Here is a 9,679-nt window from a genome sequence, read left to right as displayed (position 1 = left end):
TGAGCCCTGAAGGCTCCGAGGGCACAGACAATGCCGGCTCCACCTTGGTGGTCTTGCCTTCCTGGGTAAAATTAACAGCAACAGTTGCTGCTAAAATGTTACCTATAGTCCTCAAAGCAATTTTGTAGATGAGGAGACAGGTTCGGAGGGGACCGATGTGGTTGTAGGAAGGGACAGACCTGGGTACGTCGCCCGGCTCCTCCAAACCGTAGGGAAGGAGCCCGGCGGACAGGCCCAGAGCTCCATTCTGATGGAGGCGGTTCCCCTGGGAAAACGCAGGGTATTTTCCTCCTGACCTGTCTTGCAGGTAGTGTGTCAGAGGTCCCCTCATGGCGTGGTGATGAGCAGTGCTCTCCTTCCACCCGGGACCTGCCCTGGGCTAACTCAGCCCCTGCGAGTTCCAGCCGATCTCCCTGGAGCTGGCTGGCAGCATTTGAGGCCAAAGGTTCTGCCGACAGTGAGGGGCGGCTCTACCTCCGCGGCGGTGCAGACACAGTCCTCCGGATGTGCGGGGAGGTGGCAGGCTGGGCCCTGGCAGGGGAGGGGTGGTCCCGGGTGTCCAGGCCGCCTGCAAACCACAAGGTGTTCCTAGCAGGCGCTGGGTGAGGGGCATGGAGTGACAGGTGACTGCTGCTTTGTGGGGGCTTGACCTAATGACGCCCACTGTGTTTCATCCACCCCCGCCCAAACCTTTATGGGCGGACTGGTGCTTGGAATGGAAACCAGTAAAACCCAGGCTTATTAATAACTTGTGGAATGTGAGTTAGTTCCCGTTTGCTGGTGGGAACAGCTGCGTGGACGTGGACCATGTTTGGTGGGTGTGTTCCAGGAGGTCCGACTCGGTGTCGGAGGAGTGCATGCTGGACAGGCATCAGAAGACGGGTGGCCAACACTGGCGGCAGCAAGGCACACAGAGTGGGCGGGGGCAGGGCGGGTTTGTCAGAGGAGGTTCTTTGGAAAGCGCTGGATGGGTAAGACCGCCCACTCCTGCCTCCCTGTTCGGCAAGAGGACGAGAGGCCTCCGGAGGCGCCGAGCCCACACTGAGAAGGGACACGCACCAGTCTCAGCTGGCACCGGAACTTGCCCCTCAGCCTGCTTCCCCGAGGGTGTGCGCTGCCTGAATGTCTCCCCGAGTGTCTGGGTGCGGCCCTCATCTAGGGCTGCTGGTAGAGGTGGGAGTGGTTTAGTTTAATGGAACCAGCACACTAGGTCCCCAGGTAATGCTGCTTCATGGTGATGTTGATGAACCACAGAGGCCCAGTTCCCGGCAGGCCCCGCCTGCGCCCAGCTGGCGTGTGTTCCCCATGCTCGCGTGGGCGTGCTCCCGCCCCACCCCCGAAGTGTGCCCAGGAGGTGAGCGGGCGCACCCACGCTGTCCCTCTGGGAGTGGGGGCCTGTGGCGGGGAGCAGACTGCGCAGGGTGGGAAAACGGGTCTCCTTTCCACGCGTCTTTCTTCAGTGGGTATAGCTTGCAATTACTTCGGTGTTTAATATTAGAAATGTTTTAGGTCTGTATGTAGAAGTTTGGTGATAGTTCTGTAACCAGAAAGATGCCATGGGAGCTTATCTCGTTATGTCAATTAGCCTATTAGGGTGAAATGGATTTGTTCATTTCATTTTCCTTAAAGCTGTAGTTTCCAAGGAGCTACCAATGGTGTGAAGTCAGGATTCACTACAGGTTACAACTCATCACATTAACAACACCCAGCAGCAGACTCAACTACGAGGGGGCGTCTCTTAGTTTTAAGTGCCCCCCCAAGATGAGATGGAGCCCAAAGCTCCGGAAACAGCGTGTGGGGAAGGCTGGCTTCTCAACCAGAACGTACATTTTCCCAAGATCTCCGGGTAACCCTCCCGCACACTCAGGTCTGGGAAACACTGACACAACGCGCTGCCCTAAGCCAGTGACCAGCGATGGCAGCAGTCCAGCAGAGGAGAGGACCCACGTGCCCGCCGGCCCCCGCTGGGCCTCCTGGCTTCAGGGCCAAGTTCTGCCTGTGGATCCGTCCTGGCCACGAAGTCACGTGCTGTGCCCAGGCCTGCAGGCGGGGGGGGGGGGGGGGGGTGGCTTCCCTTTACACCCTGGGGTCCAGGCATCTGTTGAAGCTTTGGAGTAAGAGTAGCAAATGATTTTATTAAAAAACTTAAGCTAGTTTATTGATCATTCACTTTCCTAAAAAACACAAACACAACAAAAAATAAACACACCTAAGCCTTCCTGGCCTGGAGGGAAGGAAGGCGGCCTGGACAGAGCTCACACCGTCCCTCCTAGTGTCCGAGCCTCTGCGCGCGTCGGCTGGGCACAGGAGGGTCACAACAACCTGAAAGCGATTGGATGCTAACAGCATGTACATTCTGGTCTGCACCTCTGAGAGACAATGTCAAATGAGCACTCACTCGCTCCAGCTACCCGTGCCTGCGCCCTCAAACTGCATCTCTGGGACCGCTCCGGTCTCTCACCGCAGCTGTCGTTTATGCCAAGTGTGAACCCCAGAGTCTCCAAGTTCAAGTATGAAGGTTTGTTCCAGGACAACCCCAGGTAAGTGTAGTGTTCCTGTAGATCTCTGTAGTGTCTGCTGGTGCTAGCTCCTCGGACAGGTGGGCCGGATGGTAGGGGACCCAGGCCAAACTTGCTCCCCATTCACTGAGGACCCCACCCCACAGTCCAAGGTGACACCAGGGATGCCCTTGGCCCGTTTTCACTCCGAGTGGTCCTGTTACGAACTGAGTCCACTGCTTCCCGCCTACTCAGTGCGGCTTCCACAGGATGTCAGGCGCGTCCTAAAGAGAGACCAGATGCTTGCTGAGAAGAGGTGCATGCACTGCATTTTATGTCCCTAATGGAATTCACAACTGAACAGGAGACTTAAAGCGGAAGTCTGACAGCGCGGGCACAAGGACAGAGCCGCTCTCGCGTGAGTGCCCCGTGGGAGCCCATCAGCTTCGCTCACTCGCTGATGCTCGTCAGAAACCAGGACACCTCACAGAGTCCCACAGCCAGGGCACCCCCAAGGGGGAGAACCCCAGGCGCACCCGGTCCTCACCGACAACGGCTGAGCCCGCGAACCCGAGTCCACGGCTACTCTCGGCTCGTGTTGACGAACGTCCTCCGAACGCCGCACAGAGCACTCTTCTGTGCATCTACAGCCGATTTTGCAAATCAAACCCCAGATTCGAGAAAAAAGGGGTGCACTTAACAGAAGCAGCTCATGGTGACCGAGTGGTGAATTCAGCCTCCTTGCATCACAAGGGGACCCGGCAGGGCTTCGAGAAGACCCGCGTCCCACTCAGGCTGCGGCCACTTTCAAATGTGTGGTTCCACTTCACAACCGAGTTGCGAACCCAAATTTAACTCGAGTCCAGGGAGACTCACTGAAGCAATTCCAGAAGAAACACGATTTTCATCTGAATTTACCTCGTGCAGCCCGATCGTCCCAGCCGGTCTCTAATGCAGTGTCTCTGTGTGGTTTACGTGCTGCGCTCCGGGGCACGGACAGGCACACACAAACACACCGGGACACGCGACGGACCAGCTCACGGTGGAAACCGACTGAGCAGCAGGGGGAGGCCCCCGTGTCACTCCTCTGCACAGACAAGGCACGCACTCGTCCCCAGGGGTGGCTTACCCCTCTCCTACCCGTTCCTATCTCTCTAAGCCAGAGATGACCGCTCCCGGACCAGACAGGATACCGGACCTTAGGACGTGTCCTGGGCTGGGGCCGGAGGGTCCTGGCCGTCTGGCTCTGGGGGCGGTGCCGGCACGGCTTCTTTCTTCTGGGCCGCCAGGAACTCGTGGATCGCTCGCTCGATCTGCGGCCTGAAGATGTGGTTCAGTTTGGGGTCCACCACCTGAGAGATGATCCTGTCCACTCCAGCTTCCAACATCCCTGACCTTGGGGAGACAAAGAGACTGTTCTGTTACTTGGCTCCCTCGAGATGCTCTCGTCCCCAGCAAGTGCTGCGGGTGGGTCCAGGGGCCACTCTGGGGAGTCCTTTCCAGGGCCGATCCAGGTGTGGACAGAGTGCGGGGCTGTCCACGTTTCCTTCAGAGGAGCGGCGCGCGGCCAGCAGCCACTGCCCACTCCCACCTCATGGTCCCCTCCCCGCCACCTCAGCACCGGACAAAAAAACTGAAGAGCATGAAGCTGCCCGTCCCAGAGGCAGCGGAAACGCAGTGACTCGGCAGGAGAGGAGCTGAGGACAGGACGGTGCCGGAGAGCGTCCCCGTGCTGCCCCAGGCAGCCGGCCCCAGACCTGACGGCGTCTCCCTTGCCCCCTGTTCTCTTACCGGCCAAGCGGGGGAGCCTCCACAGCAACGTGGCTGCTGACCCCAAACCCGCGTCAGGGATGCGTGTTGGGGGGCTTACACTGCACGGCCAGCAGCTTCGCGTGGCCTGCAGCTGTGGCCGTCTCGTGGAACACACACCAGGGACGCGGGAGCAGACAAGTCAACAGACAGGAGACCCCCTGGTTCTAAGGTCCTGTGGGGCTAAAACGCACCCCAAATCCTTCTCTGAAGTAGAGCGAAAATTAGCCAAAGTGTCGGCATCCAAGTGCTTGGGGCAGGGTAGTGAGGAAGAGTGTGGACTCCCTGGAAAATGGCAGCTCCAAGGCCTGAAGTACGTGAGCACGGCCGTGAGCACAATGGCCGCAGAGTCCTCGGGCCAGTGAGGCCTCTGCTGGGGTGGAACTGGCCTGCAGCGGCTGCACAGCCGGCGCCAGGCAGCGCAGAGGAAACGTGCCAGACGAGAGGCCGCCTGGGCCGAGAGGGCTGCGCCGCGTGGAAGGTGCTCCCTGGACCCGGGGCGACTGGCAGCTGTCGGCGGGATGCGCACACAGCACCACCAGTGCCTGTGCACTCGCGGGAGCCCGCCTCAGACAGGGTGCGCCCTCCGGGGTGAGCGCGGGACACGGCGGGTCAGCGCTGGGCCGTGGAGAGCCGGGAAGTGGAGCCACCCTCCCCAGTCACGAGCCCCTCGCTTCCCAGGGCACCCCGTTTCCCGACGCAGAGTCCCCTGGGTCTTCCCTGGACGTGGAAGCCCGATCAGGGGAGACATACGTTTGAGGGAAACGTGCAATCTTGTCAGGAGCCTGCACCAGGGGGGCAGCGGGCAGGCGTCACGCGGTTAAAGCGCCTTCTGTCAGCACTAGTCCAAGTCACAGCCAGATTTCCCGTGAAGCCCGGCGTGACCTGGGCCCCAGCCTGCGGGCCCCGACGGCCAGGCCAGCGGGCCAGTGCTGGGCTGCGGGGTCACATCGGGTCAGAACCTCCAGGCCTACGGAGCAAACCTTCATTCCAAAACTATTCGGACTGGCCTCAGAGTCGAAATGTTAGTAACAATCACAGAGAAACGTCCCAGGATCAAGTCTGATCAGGTCCAAATTCGTGTTTCTGGTTAAATACATCCTAGATCGAATTAAAAAGCTGGAAAATGCACACAGGGGGTAAGCTAGGTACTGGCTCATGAGGGTCACCGTCCAGCTCCCTGGGCCCAAGGCCCAGACATCGGGGTCTCGGCAGGAAATGCCCACGTGTGTGGGGACTGCGTGGAATCCTCCAGGACAGAGGTCCAGTTTCGCTGTTGGGAGCATCTTCTGATGCACCTGCTGGATGGGCCCAGGAGCCCACATGGGTCGGAGACACTGGCAAGGACTTCACTGGAGGTCTGCGCCTCCTTGGCCCCGACGACCTCTGATCCAGGAGCAGTCTGCCACTACTTGTGTGGATGGCAGCTGTGAGGTACACCCCCCGACCAAACAGTGACCCCCAGTCACTGTTTGCACTGCCTGCCGCATGTCGCACGCTGGTGCCGCCGCTTTTGCGCCCTCGCCTCTGCTTACTTACTGCACCACACTCTGCCGGAGACAGTTCCGCAGCTGGTTCTTGTTCATCGCGGGGTTCCATTCCTGCTTGTCCAGGTGCGTCGACACGAAATTATCCACTTTCTGCCGCAGGTTTTGGTAAGCTGGCTGAAGTATTAAAAACAAGGGGCAAGGTCAGAAGTTACAAACATCGCAATTTTGTAGCCAGTCAATCCCAACACTGCTTTGCGTAGAAACGCAGATTTTCAAGTTCTTACCAACATTCTCCTGGGGACTGTGAGACCACGCAGTGGGCAGAGTGCGAGTTAATGGCTAACCCGAGTGCCCGGCCTCTGTGCACAGGCACAGTGCCAGCTGCTGTATGTGATTGTCTCATTTACTTTTCAAGTAACTTTCAGAGGGAGGTCCTATTAGCCCTCTCCTGCCCCTTCAGAGATGAGAAACGGAGGCTGGGAGAACTGGGCAACTTGCCCGAGTGGCAAAGCCACGGCAAGACTGGGCTCTTTCCAAATCAAAGGAACTGGGTCCCAGCCTGGCTCCATCACCTACCAGCTCTTTGACTTTCAGCGAGTCCCACAGCCTCTGGGTCTCAGTCATTTCCAACCTGGACATGGTAACAGTGCTGCTTCCCCTGACCTTGCAGGGTGGTCTTAGCAACAAAGAGAGGCATGGGGAAGCCCTCTGCATACAACGAAGGGACCCCCAGGCCTCAGTAGCACGCAAGAACACAGACTGCAGTCAGGGCCTGGGAACCCAGGGAAGGCTGAGGGGACTCGCTGTAGTCTGAAAGGAGCTGAGAGGCACTTACTGATTCTAGACCCGACTGGCACCAGGACGACATTGGAGGGACTTGGCAAACACCAGGAACGCGTGTTCCGAGCCTGCAGAAGCTCCCGGTGCCGGGAGAGGCTGCTCTTCTCCAAACTGGGTGTATTAGGTGCGCCGCTCGCCCCCTCCCACCAGGGCAGAGGGCACTCCCCTCTGCTGAGTCAAGCCACGTAGTTTGCTCCGGTCAATGGAATTAGGGACACGAGACTTTAGAGGTGGTTGTACTCCCTGGCTTGGCTCTTGTGCCCCGACGACCCTCTATGGCAGCATGTCCTGGGTGGCCTCTGCCCCTTCAGCCTGCGGCCTGGGATGAGTCCACCTGCAGCCAGCCGAACTACCCAACCCACGGCTGGAACCTGCGCCCAGGCAGCCTGCAACCCACGGCTGAGCCCCCCAGCTGCGGCCTGCCGAGACCAGCTGAACTTCGGATATCTGCAGCCCTCCATTCTTGCGGACTGCCTGCCTAGCAACTCCCTTCTCCTGGTAACCATCCTCCTCTCTTTCCAAGGGTGAGGCAGAGGGTACCATGTTCTTCTGGCCACGGCTGTGAACAGCGGACGGCAAAGTCAACGCAGACCTTCCCCCGGGATTTTTTTTTAAACTGGAGCTGAGGATCCCTTTCCAGAGGAGGGGCTGGAAGAAGACACAATCAAGAGATACTAGTAACTGAAGGGGCGGCCCTGCTCTGCACAACAGCATGATGGCAACGAAGAACAGGGACGCGAGGCAGCCCTCGAGGAGCAGAGCAGCCCTGGGCCCAACGTGCCCTGCCCTTCCCGGCAGTGTGCTCGCTCAGCCTGTCCTCCGGTTCTGTGGGAGCTGGAGTCAGATCTGTCCTTCGCCACCATGCACCCTTACACTGAACCTTCGGTCCAAAACAACTCTCCTGGTTTGAGATGACCGGTTACTAAAAAAGGATGAAGAGCCAACGTCCCCACCCAACCCATAACAGTCTTGACCACACAGAACAATCCTCACTCATCAAGCGAAAGGGCCTTGGGTCCCGCCACTCACATTTTGTTGCGTTATCTATCCCCCTCTCTGGACCCCCGATCAGTCTGCTCTGTTTGTTTATAGTTTGGATGCGCTGCCAAGTAAACTGCAAACATCACCACCTACCCGGGGCCTGAGAATATGCACTCCTAACCCGTTCTCAGCTACTGCTACTGTTTCAGGACCACACGTCGAGAGCCACGGGCCTAAAGCCATGGAGAAACTCGAGGTGTGCCTGAAAATACTCTATGTCTGAGAATTAAAACAATCTGGGGATAATCAGCGGGAGGCACATCCAAGGGGGATGCTCAGCTCCCTGTCCTTCAACAGCTTCTCGATATTGAGAAAAACCCACTCTACGTCGATTACACCACACACAACTGACTGGAACATAAGAAATACAGGCGGGAACGTATCGTGATGGAGAGCTGAGCAAACCGAGTCCTGGGAAAGGTGGGAGCTGACGTTATGTATCTGAGACCCCTAAATAAGAGAACTGAAAACACCTCAAGGCCAGAACCACACACTCCTTGGCTTTTTAGTCTTGGAGGAGAGTAACGGCACAGACCACTCACACGTACTCTCACATGTACTGTCAGGTCTGAGTGTCCATCCCCACCCCCGTGCACAGGCTTTGAGGACAGTAGTGGCTGACTTCCTGTGCCCACACGGCACAGCGTGACGTGGGCCAGTATCTGTTCAGTGGGGTTTTCCTAGCCTTAGGGTCTTATCTGATGCTCACAATCTTGCAGTTGGGCTCAGAGAGGGGAAGTCACTGCCCAGTCAGTGGCGGAGTCTCCTGAACCTACAGCCAGAGTCATGTGAGAGAAGCTTCTGAAACGAAGGTTCTAGCAACCACTGCATGTCTGACACAAGACATTCATTGGATCCAAACAGCCTTAGCAACTACCTAGCGTGAGATCGCATTTTACTGGGGATGGGTTTGACCTAAGGCATTAGGATCTAAAATAGGCACCAAACGCATTTCCATCAGCCATGGAGTACAAAACGGGCTGGCTCTACCACAGCGCACCTCCTTCACTCAACGCACGAGCCGCACGAGCAAGACTGCAGTCACGGAGCCAGAGAAAGGAACAAATGCCTACAATACTGATGATTGTGCATTCAAACCATTTTCGCCTTATTTACCTCGCTTTCTCCGCTGTTAACACATTGAGGTTTTGCTGAGAGGCTTAAAGAATCTCATCTTGGGAAAGACAGGGTCCAGGCTCTAAGGGACTGGGAGCCTTAACCACGTGCGCACTGCTCTGAACGCTCCCAGTGCTGCCCCAAGCGGTCTGACCTCACGAGTGACATTTTTAAAGGTATCTTTTGTTTTTCTCTCTGCTTTGGAAACGCAAAGGTGCAACCTGGGCGGCCTCACGCGGCCCAATCCCGTTCGGTCCAGGCGGCCTCGGTACCTTGGTGTCCACGTCGGCCAAGCAATCTCGGCGGAAGCTGTCAAACAAGCCCCGGCTCTTGAGCTGCTCCACGATGAGTGCGATGAGCTGCGGGTCGCCGGGAGGAAGCGAGGCCGGGTTGCTGGGGCCGCCGCTCCCGGCCCCCGCCGCGCCGGTCCCCGCCCCCGCCGAGGCTGAGCCAGCTCCGCCGCTGCCCACAGCACCCGTACCACCGCCGCCGCCATCCGCCATGGTTGCTCCCCGGGCCCGCCGAGGAGACCTAATACAGCTCCTTATTGGGGACAGAGGGCGGGGGTCGTGCAGAGGTGGTGGCGGGGGAGGAGGAGGGGGGGGTCGGCGGCAGGGGAGGTGGCGGTAGGGGCGGTGGCGGTGGGGGCTGCACCAACTGTCCGCCCCACCCTAGGCGCTCCGCGGATGACGTCACAGCTTACATTTGCATTGTGGGGCGGGAGGTTTTCGGCAGTTACCGCCCGCGTATTTATAGGCAGATGTCTGGCGGATCCGAACTACAACTCCCGGCAGGCTTCGGCTCGCTTCTCGCCAGTTTGTGGGGCCCTATGGGAATTGTAGGCTTAGGCTCTCGTGATATCTGCAACCTAGGCTGGTGTGTCTC

General features: G+C 58.3%; 1 protein-coding gene across 2 annotated transcripts; it reads right to left on the bottom strand.

The window, feature by feature from the left end:
- Positions 1-2,135: 2,135 nt before the first annotated feature.
- Positions 2,136-9,479, bottom strand: BOD1 (biorientation of chromosomes in cell division 1). Of its 2 annotated transcripts, XM_037127885.2 has the most exons (4): positions 9,067-9,478; positions 5,847-5,971; positions 3,697-3,893; positions 2,136-2,782 (listed from the first exon to the last, which is right to left on the bottom strand). In XM_037127885.2, the coding sequence occupies exons 1-3, from the start codon at positions 9,295-9,297 to the stop codon at positions 3,698-3,700; spliced, it is 552 nt and encodes a 183-aa protein (XP_036983780.1). In that variant the 5' UTR covers positions 9,298-9,478; the 3' UTR covers positions 2,136-2,782; position 3,697. The 2 variants fall into 2 exon arrangements, with proteins under 2 accessions (XP_036983780.1, XP_036983781.1); XM_037127886.2 differs by having other exon boundaries at positions 2,136-3,893; positions 9,067-9,479.
- Positions 9,480-9,679: the final 200 nt, after the last annotated feature.

This window comes from Artibeus jamaicensis, unplaced genomic scaffold, assembly GCF_021234435.1.
Source record: "Artibeus jamaicensis isolate MK-2021 breed Jamaican fruit bat unplaced genomic scaffold, CSHL_Jam_final scaffold_3151, whole genome shotgun sequence".
In the NCBI taxonomy this organism is placed as follows: Eukaryota; Metazoa; Chordata; class Mammalia; order Chiroptera; family Phyllostomidae; genus Artibeus; species Artibeus jamaicensis.
The sequence above is the reverse complement of the archived record's forward strand: the minus strand, read 5'-3'. Positions and strand labels throughout refer to the sequence as shown.

Coding starts and splice junctions, on each gene's coding strand:
- BOD1 (XM_037127886.2), bottom strand. CDS start 9,297: ATGGCGGATGGCGGCGGCGGTGGTACGGGTGCTGTGGGCAGCGGCGGA. Junction 5,972..9,066: donor TGGCCGACGTGGACACCAAG/GTACCGAGGCCG, acceptor TTAATACTTCAG/CCAGCTTACCAAAACCTGCG. Junction 3,894..5,846: donor CTCCGGCAGAGTGTGGTGCA/GTAAGTAAGCAG, acceptor TGTCTCCCCAAG/GTCAGGGATGTTGGAAGCTG.